Raw genomic sequence first — 16,362 nt, forward strand, 5'->3', positions numbered from 1 at the left:
TGCGTTATCTCATTGTAACAATAAAAGAGGAGTATTACAAACTTGATTGATGGGAAGACAAAACTAACAATCAAGTGTCTGTTGATAAACCTCCATTGGAACTCCACAGCTGGATAGCAAGTGAGGAGAGGGAAAAGAAGTGTGTTGGAAAGATCAGCAGATGCTGGTTTAAATCGAAGGTACACACAAAATGCTGGAGTAATTCAGCGGGACAGGCAGCTTCTCTGGAGAAATGGGTGACGGGGTCTTGACCCGAAACGTCACCCATTCCTTCTCTCCAGAGATGCTGCCTGTCCCGCTGAGTTACTCCAGCACTTTGTGTTTACTAGAGAGAAAAGAAGCAAGCAATGGGGGTCGTGGTTGAGCAGCCCAAAGCATGTCATTGCCCACACAACCCAACGCCCGTCACTTGGGTCAGGTGCCAGCAAAGTGTGGAGAACAGGGAAGGTCTCCCAAACCTCAGAGAATGCACACAGGAGCAATTCATCAACAATGCTCCTTCTAAAAAACGCAGAAGGTAAATGTTCATCAAATATTCACACCAGTTGGCTGCCCGCTTTCCCACCATTAAAATCTAAATCCATCAGTTTAAAAAAACACTAATTTGCAAATTAGTTCAGGGACCAATTAATTTCTTGGTTTAGCAGTTATTATAAAAATTCTTTGCAGGAATTTGATGAAAGATCAAAGTTTGCAGGATTTATCTGGGTATTATCCAAGACTGATGTTCCAATATCTCTCTCATCTATACGTGTGGTACAGATGTAGAACTGCAGATGCTGGTCTACATAAAAGGACATAAAAAGCTGGAGTAACTCAGCGGGTCAGGCAGAATCTCAGTAGAACAGATTGACAAAGGGTCCTGACCTAAAATGACACCTATCCATGTTCTCCGGAGATGCTGCCTGACCCGCTGAGTTACTCTGGCACTTTGTGTCTTTACGTGGTACAGATGGTTAGATACACCCAGGGAGGATGGGGCACTGTTTGTGGTTCAGGAATTGCCAAATTACAAATGAGGCCTTTTGGTTTCTCACCCCATTCTTAAGCCAATATCTCCTGCGAACTTTGGTTCACCTCTTAGCTTATAAATTGCTTCCATCTTCTCTCCCACGATCAGTAGGGGACCAACAGCAAAAGGACTACATGGTTGGAGATGGGAAAAAATCCTCTAACTTAACAAATAGACTCAAGTGACCCTCAACCTACTGAACATCACTGATTCCATGATTTGGAGTAAGGCAGCATTTCATTTCAAATACTCATGAAGATGACGGGCTGCAAGAAATCCATTGATCGAAAAAACTCAGCCAATGAAACAGATAACAAAATAATAATTCAACTTCTTGTAACGTGGTGCATTTACAACACACACATATCAATTCCAACACTTTATAAAATAAACATTGACAATTTGCTCTTCACTGTGACGCTCCTGGGACAGAAATCAGGACATTTGATTTGTCCAGTCTTCCCCTCGCCTGAACCTGCCAAGGACCTGATAAGCAGCAAGACACAAACATCGCACAAGTCGCTGCTGCCCACACATGGGCTCCTGGGCTACATCAGCACAGAAAGCTTTAAAAGGTCAAATCTTGGGAGGGTATTTTCAATCAGAACGTAAAGCAAACCTGATCTGCTAAACCTCTCACCAAATGGTCGTCAGTGGAGAAATACAGCTGGCTCCTGATCCTTCACAGAAACAATCTCCACACATTGGGTTTGTTCTCCTCATCTCGATGGCAGCGCCCCGCATCCCTCGTCACCAGGCCGGCGGTCCAAACCGCACCATCACCTTCTCCTGGTCACCCAGGTCCTTCTGCACTTTTTTCCGCATGTAGAATATGGGGCAATCTCGACTGGGGAGAAATGGGGAGAGGCGGGAATGTGAGAAAGATGTTACGTGGCATTTACAAAACAGGACAAGGCCATTCAGCCCAGGACATCGTTCAGGTTATTGTCACGTGTATCGAGGTACAGTGAAAAGCTTTTGTTGCGTGCTATCCAGTCAGTGGAAAGACTAAACATGATTACAATCGTGCTATTCACAGTGAACAAATACATGATAGAGGGAATAACATTTAGTACAAGGTAAAGTCCAGTAAAGCCCAATTCAAGATAGCCTAGGAATCTCCAATGAGGTAGATAGTAGCTCAGGACTGCTCAGTAGTTGTTGATGGGATGGTTCAGTTGCCTGATAACTGCTGGGTAGAAACTGGAGGTGTTTGTTTTCACACGTCTATACCTCTTGTTTGAAGGGAGAGGGGAGACGAGGGAGTGCTCCAAACACAAATTTCCACCCTCCCGTACAATAACAAACCGTTGTGCTCCTTTATCCAGCACGCAGTTGCATTTCCCTTTAAGTGGACGCACTAACCACGTGTGTCAGCACGCCTGAATTTCCCCCGCGGCACTGTGCGACTGCCAGGCTTGGGCTCTAGCATGTGGAAAAATACCACCAGTGTTTGGGAGATTCTCTGCTGGGTTGAGGTAAGGCCAGAATCCCATGGAAATCAGGGAGAAACCTATCGTAAGCCTCATGGTACTTCCTCACTCCTCTCCCTCCTCAGAAACCGCACCAGTATTTAACTTCTCCAAACTATCTCGTCACCCAAGAGAAAGGCTCAGCTACGGAAAAAATTCGCTTGAATCCAAAGTTAACTGTTCCTCATAATGAAAATAATATTTGCCACAATGATGCCACAAGCAAATGCCAAACTCGTGCAGGCTTAGAGTTACATTAGCCTTGGTTAAATAAAATGCTCCTAGTGTGCAGACAGTAGATGAGAAAGTGGGATAACACGGAACAAATGTGAATGGGTGACCGATGGTTGGCATGGACTCGGTGGGCCGAAGGGCCTGTTTTCATGCTGTGTCCAGAAGCTAAACTAAGCACCATTGGTTCCCAGCTGTTATCAGGCAACTGAACCATCCTACTACAACTAGAGCAGTGCTGAACTAATATCTACCTCATTGGTGACCCTCGCACTCCATCCAAGTACCCAAACAGTCTTTCCAGGTGAGACAAAGGTTCACCTGCACCTCCTCCAACCTCATCTATTGCATCCGCTGCTCTAGATGTCAACTTATTTACATCGGCGAAACCAAGCGCAGGCTCGACGATCGCTTCGCTCACCACCTGCGCTCAGTCCGCATTGACCAAACTGATCTCCCGGTGGCCAAGCACTTCAACTCCCCCTCCCATTCCCAGTCTGACCTTTCTGTCATGGGCCTCCTCCAGTGATGTCCACTCAGACTATCCTTGATCGGCCTTTGCTGGCTTTACCTTGCACTAAACGTTATTCCCTTATCATGTATCTGTACACTGTAAATGGCTCGAATGTAATCATGTCGCTCAGGTCTTTACTCCTGCCCATTTCTCCTGCATCCAACACATCAACTTCAAGAACTGACTGTTCACTTGCTGCCTAATATATCCCACCCCTTGACAGGTGCCATTGTAACAAGATCATCAATGTTATTCACTTTGCCTGTCAGTGGTCATAATGTTTTGGCTGATCGGTGTAGACACATACAGGTTGAGGAGATGAGTTTAACCTAGTGTCATGTTTGGCACAGACATTGTGAGCCAAAGTGCCTGTTCCTGTGCTGTATTGTCCTGAGTTTTATGATTAATCTATCACGGCATCTACTTCAGGTAGTTTATAAATATCTAATACGTTTCACTTCCAGAAATATTTTCCCTAGTTAGAAAAAATAACTTTCTAGGTCACCAGATTAATTCCCATCAAAGCCGAGAACATTTTTATTCAGTCCTGTCAAATCTGGCCTTCTTCACAACAAGTGAAGCATGATTTGTACAACTCTTCCTCATAGCTCAAATGCCTGAAGTGTAATATCCATCTTAACAGTCTCACCCTGTAACCTGTCAAGGGCAACATCTCCCGTATTCAGTGCGGCACACCGTCCCATACACAGTAAAGCTGACAGGGTTAACGCATTTAGATGGTGTAACAAGCCTGCGATCAGACTGACTCAACACAACAGGAAGCAGATAATACAGCGTATGTTCTTCTGACCAACTGTTTTGCAAAAGCATCATCCTCCAGTCTCAGACCTTGACATCTGATCAATTAACAAATACCAAGGTGCAACACTTGGTCCCATTGTTCTGAATTAACAGGTAGAAGCCAGAAAAAGGTGTTATCAGTCATATCGTGTGGAAACAGGCCCTTCGGCCCAACTTGCCCACACCGACCAACATGTCCCATCTACACTAGTTCCACCTGCCTGCGTTTGGCTCATATATTCCTATAAACCTATCCTATCCGCATACCTGTCTAACCTGTCCTATCCATGTACCTGTCCAACTGTTTCTTGAACGTTGGGACAGTCCCTGCCTCAACTACCTCCTCTGGCAGCTCGTTCCATACACCCACCACCCTTTGTATGCAAGGTTACCTCCCAGGTTCCTATTAAATCTTTTCCCCCTCACCTTAAACCTATGTCCTCTGTTTCTCGTTTCTCCTACTCTGGGGAAGAGACTTTGTGTGTCTACCTGATCTATTCCTCTCATGATTTTGTACATTTTACCATTGTGCAATGTTTAGAAAATGCAAATACATCGGTGTCTGGCAAAGACAGATCAAACTCTGTGGCAACCTCAATGTGAGCTTGACTGTGAACACTGCTTGCACCCTTCAACCATCAAACAGCCTGTGTTATCATTCAGGAAAGGGGAGGGATCATTTAACAGTGACTTTAAAAACACCACACACACTGTGAATACAAATGCAAAGTCACAAAACTCTGCTGGATCCACAGCACCACTCACAGTAGGGATGGGAATTAGAAAGCACAGAAAATCAAAAGGGTTAAAAGATCAGAAGTGAAAGATTAGCAGGAAGTTGCTTATCCCCTTGAATCTATTCTTTAGACTTCAGAGATAGAGTGCAGAACAGGCCCTTTGGTCCACTGAGTCCGAGCTGACCAGCGATCAGCCAGTACACACTAAGGACAAGTACAATTTTACAGAAGCCAATTAATCTACAAATCTGCACGTCTTTGGAATGTGGGTGGAAACTGGAGCACCTGGAGAAAACCCACGCGGTCACAGGGAGAACGCACAAACTCCGCACGGACAGCACCCGTAATCAGGATCAAACCCTGGTCTCTGGCACTGTAATGCAGCAACTCTACTGCTGCGCCACTATGCTGTCCAATTCATTCTGCCATTCATTTAATATTAAGGCAAATCCGTGACCTAGAACCCACCTTTGACTCCAAAGCAGATAACCTTTTTTGGTGCATTCAATGCCAGTCTTGGAACTTGACAGTTAGAGGAAGAATAGAAGGCAGGGCAAGATTAAAGGGCATTACAGTGCCCAGAGTTTTGAATGGTGCACTGCTGTGGCTGGGAGTCGAATGGAAACGGGAGTGGTGTGGATGTTTTATTTGTTTAAATATTGAAATGAAAGGGCAGCACGGTGGCGCAGCGGTAGAGTTGCTGCCTCACAGCGCCAGAGACCCGGGTTCGATCCTGACTACGGGTGCTGTCTGTATGGAGTTTGTACGTTCTCCCTGTGAACGCGTGGGTTTTCTGCGGGTGCTCCGGTTTCCACCCACACGCCAAAGATATACAGTTTTGTCCTTCTATGAATTGTTCCGAGTGTGTAGGAAAGAGTTAGTGGACAGGGTGATCGTTGGTCGGCGTGGACTCAGGGGGCTGAAGGACCTGTTTCCATAAGATATAACACAAAAAGCTAAGACACAAAAAGTCTGAAGAAGGGTCTAGACCCGAAACGTCACCCATTCCTTCTCTCCAGAGATGCTGCCTGACCTGCTGAGTTACTCCAGCATTTTGTGATACCACAAAAAGCTAGAGTAACTCAGTGGGTCACTCAGCATCTCTGTTCCCATGCTGTATCTCCAAAGTCCCAGCGAAGATAGAGTTTAGGGTCACGCTGGGCTTGGTTAAGCACGATTTCAATGAGGCACATTAACTATGGGAGTGTGAAGACCATTTCCTACCTGGTACACAGTACCTCCTCGTGCAGACTGCCCTGACATCGCTGGCACTGTGTCCACAAGCGCGAAAACTTCTCCTCCAGCAGCTTCAACTGAGATATCTGAGAGAGAGAGAGAGAGAGAGAGAGGAAGACAGGGATGGGATTGTGAAGACAAATGGAGGCGTCGGTGGGAAAATATTGGGGAGAAACTTACTTTGACTAAAAATCTTCAGCAGATTTGCTTAGCACGATCACCCTCTCAAATCATGTAAGGGGTGACAAAAGGAACCAAAAAAAAAAATCACACCCTTGGCCATGTGTGTTTTTTGTTTTAAAAAAAGATGTCACAACTGTGAGCATTTTATCACATTTCTTATTGTGGAGCTGGTGGGTGGTTGCAATCACAAAACAAGTTTAGTGACAAGTTTCCAATGGATATGTGGGCGCAGTTATTCATTGCAGGAGCAAGAGGTGTGTGTGTGAGGTGGAGTAGCTCCATGCTCTCCTTAATCACGTGGAGAATAGCATACTTCAACTCTGTCTACATTCCTTAAATGTTCAAACAATCTAAATTGTCAGCCTTCAGCATACCCAAGAACTGGGCATTCACACCCACTCATTTCACAAGGACACATACTAAACAGGAATAAGTCACCTACTCCACAAAGCTTGCTGTCCAAATCCCATTAATCCTGAATTCTTCTGTAGACCTAAGGTCCACCTGAGTCTCAAATGATATCATCTGGCCTGGTCCTCCAAGGTAGGAGGATGAGAGGGAATCTTATCGAAACATATAAGATTATTAAAGGGTTGGACACGTTAGAGGCAGGAAACATGTTCCCAATGTTGGGGGAGTTCAGAACAAGGGGTCACAGTTTAAGAATTAGGGGTCGGCCATTTAGAACAGAGATGAGGAAAAAAAAATTCAGTCAGAGACAGAAGGTAGTGGAGGCCAATTCTCTGAATGCGTTCAAGAGAGAGCTAGATAGAGCTCTTAAGGATAGCGGAGTCAGGGGGTATGGGGAGAAGGCAGGAACGGGGTACTGATTGAGAATGATCAGCCATGATCACATTAAATGGAGGTGCTGGCTCAAAGGGCCGAATGGCTTCCTCCTGCACCTATTGTTTATTGTCTATAGAGGTTTGCAAAGATTCACACCTCCACCAGAAAGTTCTGACTTGGAGTCTCTTGTTCGTGAGAGTATTTCCCTCAAAGCCCATGAGTTGGCTGCGCCTAACGGCTGCGGCTCTCTGGCAGTCTGTTTGTCTTTTTTTCTTTTTTTTGTTTGTGTCGGTGTTGGGATGGTTTTTGTTTCTGTTTTTTGGCTGTGTATGTGTGGTGGGGGTGTGGGGGTGGGGGTGGGGTGGGGCGGGGGAAACCTTTATTTTATTAGGACTCTTCCCCGGGGCGCAGCTCGCCCGCGGGGCCTTCCATCGTCGGCGCGGCACGGCTGCGGGACTTAACATCGCCAGCGCGGCTCGGCCGCGGGACGTTTCAGTGCCCGGTGCGGCTCGGCCGCTGGACTTAACATCGCCAGCGCGGCTCGGCCGCGGGACGTTTCAGTGCCCGGTGCGGCTCGGCCGCTGGACTTAACATCGCCCGGTGCGGCTCGGCCGCGGGACGTTTCAGTGCCCGGTGCGGCTCGGCCGCGGGACGTTTCGGTGCCCGGTGCGGCTCGGCCGCTGGACTTAACATCGCCCGGTGCGGCCGCGGGACGTTTCGGTGCCCAGGGCGGCTCGGCCGCGGGGCCTTCCATCCCCTTGCGAGGGCTGTGCGTGTCGTTTGCCTCGGTAGGGGTCGAACTGCCTGTCCGTGGGTGCGGGGGGGAAGAGAGGGGAAGTTTTGTTGCCTCCATCACAGTGAGGGGGTGTTTGGAGTCACTGTGATGGATGTTTGTGTTGGGGTCGGGTGTCCTGTGTTCTTTTCTTTTTTGCTGTGTTTTGTGTGACTGCTGAAATTTCGTTCGGTGTAAAAAGCCGAGTGACAATAAAGCGTTGTTATGTTATGTTATTATGTTATGATACAGGTAGACACAAAATGCTGGAGTAATTCAGCGGGACAAGCAGCATCTCTGGAGAGAAAGAATGGGTGACCTTTCGGGTTGAGACCCTTCTTCAGTCCCTTCGTCAGTCTCGACCCGACCCGAGTCCTTCTTTCCAGAGATGCTGCCTGTCCCGCTGAGTTACTCCAGCATTTTGTGTCTACCTTCGATTTAAACCAGCGTCTGCAGTTCTTTCCTACAAAAGATGACACAGTATTTTGGATGAAGGTATTTCCCTTCTTCCGTGTTGACGAGCTGACAATATGATACCAGCACAGTAACAAGTTGCTTTCTAGGAGACTACACTGGGTCTTCAGTCCCTACATGTTCTCCCAGGATTGCTAGAAAGTACAGAGCATCTTGCTGTCATGTTTTCATCAACCCTTGGAAATTTTGTAAACATTCCCTGATCGATTTAATTAATCCAACTGTCACAGTGTAATTGTAAACGTTGGTGTATTTCTGCGTGCTGCAATGCATACCAGCACCCTGTAACAAAACACTATCCAGCTACAACGGGGGAATACCACAGGTAACGCACTGGTTTACATCTCCAAAAGAAAACATTGTTTAAAACGGTTGGAAAATCCCTTACCTGTAAACGTTAACTGCCTTCCACCTCACCTTATCCCCATGTCAGCAAAGGCCAAAAACCTGAATGTTCGTTTTTACAAATACACTGGTAAACTCCCTTGCTAAATCTCATTTTTCGGGTTGCTAACTGTTCTGCCACAGGCAAATGCCTCTGCTAAATCCCTTCGTAACTTTCTCTGCTTTAAGATTACATTTTACAACGTCTCAACCTAACCAAGTCTCCCAAACCCCAATTTTCTTAATTGCTTCTGCATCCTGAAACATCACCCATTCCTTCCCTCCAGAGATGCTGCCTGACCCGCTGAGTTACTCCAGCAGTTTGTGTCTACCTTCAATTTGAACCAGCATCTGCAGTTCTTTCCTACACATTTCCTCTGCATCCGAAGACTTTGACAATATTCTAAAAGTGCTAGTGACCAGATCTCAACTCAGTATCAGAGAATTGCCAGTGCTTAAACTTTTTTATCTAAACAAATAATAGAAATTAATTTAACAGTGCAGTCAAAGATTTAAATTCAGAATATTAAAATGAAAGATCGTTAATTCTTGATGTTCTTTGTTGGTTACCATCATGGTTGAATCCTGCCCCAATCTTTAATAAGGGCAAGGTGGTCTATTCTAGTGCTTCTATAGATCAACCAGTATAATAAACCTGCGATTAAAGTCACTGCTTTCTATATGGCTTGTCTTTCAAAAATAAAATACTTGAAAAAGAGAGGTGGCACAGGATGGAACCCAGGTCTCTGGAGCAGCGGTAGAGTTATTGCCTCACAGTGCCAGAGACCCGGGTTCCATCCTGACTATGGGTGTTGTCTGTACGGAGTTTGCACCTTCTCCCCATGACCGCGTGGGTTTTCCCCGGGTGCTCCAGTTTCCTCCCATCGGACGGGTCAGATAGGTTGTAGGTTAATTGGCTTCGGTAAAAATTGTCCTTAGTGTGTGTAGAATGGCGCTAGTGTACGGAAATCGCTGGTCGGCGCGGACACGGTGGGCCGAAGGGCGTGTTCCATGCTATATCTCTAAACTAATGTGGCTCATTGGTTTTTTTCCCGAAAAATACCTTTGTCTTTGCTGACAGAGCACTGAGTGCTGTATGTGGCCAAGCATCCAATTTGATGCACAAGGGGCAAGTCAGAAGGGTGGCTGGGCCTTTAATGTTCTCTTGCACGGTGATTAGAAGTTCACTGGTACTCTGTTGGAGATGCAGCCAAATTATGAGATCAGATCCTGCATGAAACTTAATTCCATAAACCTTTTAGGGTGAGTTGGTTGTCACTGGGCCAACTAATACACCCATTTCACGGTGCACTGTGTGGTGTTTTTACCTGCTGGTGTGTAACGGAGTGCACTGTATAACTAAAGGATCACATTTCACCAAGGCATAACACTGCCTGAAGCCCTTCTCTCCAATCCTTATACTATGATGTCTTACCTCCTTCTGATACAGCTCTGACTGACGAGATCTACAGTAACTGCAGACAGCACCTGCAGAGAAAACAGAAGTTCCAAGAAAAATTGAGCTCCAAACAGCAGTGCAGATTTATAACAAAAACTATTCAGGTTTAAAACATGCACAAACAAATATAATTAAAATTGTGCTCAAAGGCCAGTTGTACACAGGGACACAAGAAGTCAATCTTATGCATCCTTTCACTCAGAATGTGACCGTGTTATCTTTAACCAAAGTCCTTAATAACAAAAAGTCTGCAAATCAGTATTGACATTTTCAATTGACACATCGCCTCAAGGACTTTATTTTTGAGAGAATTAGAAGGGGTAAACTTTACCTACAAGTTTAAGAAGATTATTTGCCCAGTCAGTTAACACGATTTCTACATAGAGACAGCCTCACCAGAGTGCTTCTTACTGCAAATGTCCGGCATCTTTTCACCTTTGTATCAGCTTGGTAGGGTTTACTGGGGAGAGCGTGAGGGGAAAGTTGTAGCAAGAGCTTCATTCAAAAGAAAAATTAGATACATATTAAAGAAAGGTACCTTGAAAAAGTCTGGAGAAGTTACCTCCAATCAAAATAACATTATTCTATAATTCTTCAAACATCAGATGGGTATTTTATTTTTAATGTATTTGAAGAACTACAGAATAAGGAGGTTTAGTTTGTACACCGGAGGTACTTTCTCCAAACCTTCAAGCAGAAGGTTCAGGTTACAATGAAGTGCCTGACCAGAAATTCATGTATTTTTGTCCCTTTAAGAAGTGGTAAATATTTTTCAAGCCTTTAACTTCCTCCTCTGATCACACTGGCTTATAGCTGACCTCTGGTACCACACACTCCAATTGTTGCTTCAATCGTAGGTGAAGCCAGCCATTTAGCTGCAGTCCAATATGCCCACTGCTATATATTAATCAATCAATCAATCAATCAATCAATCAATTAATTAATTAATTAATCGATTAATTGGAACCGTTGAAAACATTAGCGAGGCAGTGGTGCTGGTTTGCGACGGGCACGGTGATGGACGCCCCACACATCCCTGTCCTCCATACAGCTGGCCAGCTCCTCTTTTGTCTCCACAAATGCGTCTTCCATCAACATCTTCACCATGGTCTTGTTTGGTGGTCCCGGGTTCCGTCTTCCATGGGGTGGGTTCCCACAGCACAACCTTGTTTGCCGGTGTTTCTGGATGGCGGTGGCAATGACCAGCGAGCCTCATCCTTCTCCACCTGATCTTCTCGGTCAGAGGTGGAATCTCCCCACAGAGCTGGGCGTTGGTGGTACGGCGGTCCCTCCAACCGATATTTTGAACTTTTCTGAGCGTTCGGGTGTAGATCCCATCGAGAGACTTGGACAGTGCTCGAGTGAGAGTTCATGCCTCACACCCGTACAATAATATTGTCTCTACAGTTGCATGGAAGAATCTCAGTTTGAGACCCTTACACATCCGAGACAATAGACAATAGGTGCAGGAGGAGGCCATTCGGCCCTTCGAGCCAGCACCGCCATTCAATGTGATCATGGCTGATCATTCTCAATCAGTACCCCGTTCCTGCCTTCTCCCCATACCCCCTGACTCCGCTATCCTTAAGAATTCTATCTAGCTCTCTCTTGAATGCATTCAGAGAATTGGCCTCCACTGCCTTCTGAGGCAGAGAATGCCACAGATTCACAACTCTCTGACTGAAAAAGTTTTTCCTCATCTCAGTTCTAAATGGCCTACCCCTTATTCTTAAACTATGGCCAGATTGTCCCCATGTTATTGAGGGCTTTCCATGCGAGTGCTTTCCGGACCTTGATGTCATTCTCCGAGCTCTGCATCCTCGCTACCAGGTACTTGAAGTCCTCCACTTTATTGAGCGATGCACCGCCATTGGTCTTAAGAGGCTCATGGTCACCACTGTTGAACACCATGTACTCCATCTTCTTGGCATTGAGGTGGAGGCCCACTTTCTTGCACAGCGTCTCGACCCTGCCGAGCAGCTCTTGTGCCTCCCCAATTCGGTCTGACAGCAGGACGATATCATCAGCAGAGTCGAGGTCTGACAAGTTGACTGACACGATACTTAGTGAATCGGGTCAGAATCAATGCTACATACCTGTACCACTACATTCAAACATCTCCACAGCAGATTACACGCAGATCCTAGGTAAAGTTCACAGAAAATAAACACCTCTTGTTCTTTCAACAATCTCTTGCCACTGGGGACCACAGCTTTAGATACTAACAGTCTAAGCTTTAGGCTTTTAGGGGGAGATTTGTGCATTTCTCTCTTTCCCCTTTCATCTCAGTAAATCCAACGAGAAAGTCCAGCGATCACCACCTGAGACTCAATGCATCATCATTGCCAACTGGTCCAGTATCAATACCCTGGGAGTTACCATTGACAAGAATCTGAACTGGTGTGACCAGTCTGAAGAAGGGTTCCCACCCAAAACGTCACCCATCCTTTTTCTCCAGAGATGCTGCCTGATCCGCTGAGGTAGTCTGGCACTTTGTGTTTGTGGCCGGTAATAAATCAACCATGTCTCTCGTCAGTGTCCGCATATTACTCTCTGTTCTGCCTTTCCTCTCCCCCAGCTTTCCTTCTTTCTCCCTCCACCCCACCCCCCCACAATCAGTCTGAAGAAGGATCCCAACCTGAAACGTCACCTTTCCATGTTCTCCAGAGATCCTGCCTGACCCGCTGAGTTACTCCAGTACTCTGTGAAACGTCACCTATCCATGTTCTCCAGAGATCCTGCCTGACCCGCTGAGTTACTCCAGTACTCTGTGAAACGTCACCTATCCATGTTCCCCAGAGATGCTGCCTGACCCGCTGTTACTCCAGCACTCTGTGTCCTACTATGTTCTCACTCTCTAACTGATGCCAGTCACTCACTGACCACGTAATCCATGCACAGCTTATTTCCCTGGTCATCCCGGTTTCACCCCATCAGAGGTATCTCCCTCTCTTACCCTCCCTGCAGCTCTATAAGGTTTTTTGTCTATTCTCAGTTCTGACAAAGGATCGCCAACCTGAAACATTGAGTCTGTTTCTCTTGCCACAGATACGGCCTGACTGCTGAGTATTTCTAACATTTTCTGTTTTTGCTGTGCCTCGGTCTAACTCTGTTCACATGATCCTGCAAGTAGCAACGCAAGTTACTGAGAAGCCCTTACAACATTCACCATTACACCAGGCGACACAGTGGTAGAGTTACTGCCTTACAGAGCCTGAGACCCTGGTTCCATCCTGACTGCGGGTGCTGTCTGTATGGAGTTTGTACCACATGGGTTTTCTCCGGTTGCCTCCCTCTCTCCAAAGACGTACAGGTTTGTAGGTTACCTGGCCTGTAAAATTGTAAATTGTCCGCAGTGTGTGTAGGATAGTTTTAGTGTGCGGGGATCGGTGGTCTGTGCAGAATCGGTGGGTTGCACTGTATCTCTAAAGTAAACTAAACCTGCAGAACACCTTGAGATGTTGTCTTCCCTGCTAGCCACCTCATTGCTCACACACCATGGCTTCTCATTTCACGTCAGATGCGTGTGCCAAAATATATACAGTACAACAATGGCTTCCTTTGAAACTGGACATTAGATGCCAATGACATGAGGCCCAACTTCACAGCAAATTCAGTGCATCGTTTAATATTGAGGGCTGCTCTTAATTCAGTGAGAATTTCCCATCTCAAGCACTGTACAAAATACCATGATCACCTGTTGAGAGAAGCCTTAAGCTTGAATATAATGTCAATCTTATATAAATATTCCCAAAAGGACAGAATCCTGAAATCTACGCAGTTAACCTTGAACAACGTACGCAAGGAGGATTGGATGGGGGAATAATGCCCAAGAAATGTGAATAAAGATGATGAGAGTAAGCTGCAGGCAACCTTGGGCCTCCTCCATTGTCAAAGTGATCCTGCCTTTCCTTCTATTCCAGTACAATTGATTTCTCTAGCACCCAGAGGTAAGTCAGCTACCACAGAGTGCACTCTACAACCGAGCTGCTCCAGGCTCCAGGGAAGCAAAGTCCCAAAGCTTCAGAACCAAATAACAAGACAATTCTGAATGAACCACGAAGTGGCAGATGCTGGTTTACAATTTAAAAAAACAAGAGTGCTGGAGTAACTCAGCAGCATCTGTGGAGAATATGGATACGTGACGTTTCACCGAGTGGTGGAGTAACTCAGTAGCATCTCTGGAGAACATGGATACGTGACGTTTCACAGAGTGCTGGAGTAACTCAGCGGGTCAGGCAGCATCTGTGGAGAACATGGATAGGTGACCTTTTGGGTCAAGACCCTTCTTCAGACTGATTGTGGTGGTGGGGAGGTAGAAAGCTGGAAGAGAGGAAGGACAGGGCAAAGTCTGGCGAGTAATAGGTGGATACAGGTGAAGGGGGGGGGAACAGTTGATAGGCAGATGGATGGACAAAGACCAGAGAGGAAAAAACAAAACACGAGATAAAGATAGAAGAGGTGCAAATTGTGAAGCCAGAGGAAGGAATATAGGTAGAAGGGGAGGCGGATGGGAGAAATATTTGTTAGTCAAGGTGGGGCATTGTGAATGGAGGGAAGGAAGGCTTGCTTGCACGTTAGTTACCTAAAATTGGAGAATCCATTGTTCATTCCATTTGGTTGTTGGCTACGCAAGTGGAATATGAGGTGTTGTTCCTTAGTTTGTGAGTGTGGACTCACTCTGGCAATGGAGGAAGTCCAGGACAGAAAGATCAGTATGGGAATGGAAAGGAGAGTTAAAAGTAGTTAGCAACCGGGAGATCCAGCAGGCCATGGTGGACAGAGCCCACAATGATCAACACACTCAAGATCTAGGTTCTGGAAATAATTTAAAAAATGAGAGCAATTGGCTACATGTTTCTAACGCAGTGCAAGCTAACCAATACCAGCCCATGACAAATGTGATTAAAAATCAAATAATTCTTAATAAAATGTCAGCTTGGTTTGGGAACAGCTTCATCCAGGACCATAAGAAATTGCAGCAGATTGTGGACGCATGCCCAGGCCATCACACAAATCAACCTTCCTTCTATTGATAGCATCTACACCTCACGCTGCCTCGGCAAGGCCAGCAGCCCAGGCCATCACACAAACCAACCTCCCTTCTATTGATAGCATCTACACCTCACGCTGCCTCGGCAAGGCCAGCAGCATCATCAAGAACAAGTTGCACCCTGGCCACTCCCTCTTCTCCCCTCTCCCATTGGGCAGAAGATACAGAAGAGTGAAAACACACACCTCCGGATTCAGGGACAGTTTCTTCCCGGCTGTTATCAAGCAACTGAACCATCCCACCACAACCAGACAGCAGTGCTGAACTATTATCTACCTCTGATGTCCTTTGGACTATCCTTGATCGGACTTTGCTGGCTTTACGTTGCACTAAATGTTATTCCCTTAGCATGTATCTGTACACGGTAAATGGACTGATTGTAATCATGTGTTGTCTTTCTGCTAACTGGTTAGCACGCAACAAAACGCTTTTCACTGTACCTCAGCACACGTGACAATAAGCTAAACTGATCACAACACACAACTGATGGCCTTCCTGCGGGCTTTTCTTTCAAGTCCTCCCTCGGTGCTCATTGCCCCTTTCTCTCCATTTGTAATCCCATGATGTGGCGTCAGGAAGATTCTGAGTGATATGGGAGAACAAATTTTCAGAATGAGGAACTGTTCAGCCCCCAACCTGACCACGGGAAATGAGAGAGACGCAAGGAGACTTTGGGCTGCACGCCTTCTATTCTCGAACAAGGGAAACTCCAGGCCGTCAGTCCAGTCGGCATCAGCGGGAGAATGTGGAGGAAGAAAAGCTCCAGCGAGAGTTTGCCTGCATAAATTCTACTCAAAACCCGATTATTCTTTCCCCCCAAATAAAGGCACAAAGTACCGGAGATGCTCAGCGGGTCAGGCAGCATCTGTGGAGAACATGGACAGGTGACGTTTCACAGAGTGCTGGAGTAACTCAGCGGGTCAGGCAGCATCTGGGGAGAACATGGATAGGTGACGTTTCACAGAGTGCTGGAGTAACTCAGCGGGTCAGGCAGCATCTGTGGAGAACATGGATAGGTGACGTTTCACAGAGTGCTGGAGTAACTCAGCGGGTCAGGCAGCATCTGTGGAGAACATGGATAGGTGACATTTCACAGAGTGCTGGAGTAACTCAGCGGGTCAGGCAGCATCTGTGGAGAACATGGATAGGTGACGTTTTGGGTCTAAACCCTTCTTCAGACTGATTGGTGGGGGGTGAGAAAGCTGGAAGAGAGACAGGACAATGTGGCAGGTAATAGGTTGATACAGA

General features: G+C 46.3%; 1 protein-coding gene across 1 annotated transcript in view; it reads right to left on the bottom strand.

The window, feature by feature from the left end:
- Positions 1-259: 259 nt before the first annotated feature.
- The window catches only part of pold1 (polymerase (DNA directed), delta 1, catalytic subunit), a 118,675-nt gene continuing 102,572 nt past the window's right edge, over positions 260-16,362 (bottom strand). Inside the window, exons 25-27 of the mRNA XM_078430704.1 lie at positions 10,038-10,090; positions 5,992-6,089; positions 260-1,859 (exon numbers count right to left, since the gene is read on the bottom strand). Coding sequence (XP_078286830.1) covers positions 1,763-1,859; positions 5,992-6,089; positions 10,038-10,090 — 248 coding nt within the window. The 3' untranslated portion in view covers positions 260-1,762. The remainder of the gene's footprint in view (positions 1,860-5,991; positions 6,090-10,037; positions 10,091-16,362) is intronic.

Source organism: Rhinoraja longicauda, chromosome 40 (genome assembly GCF_053455715.1).
Source record: "Rhinoraja longicauda isolate Sanriku21f chromosome 40, sRhiLon1.1, whole genome shotgun sequence".
In the NCBI taxonomy this organism is placed as follows: Eukaryota; Metazoa; Chordata; class Chondrichthyes; order Rajiformes; family Arhynchobatidae; genus Rhinoraja; species Rhinoraja longicauda.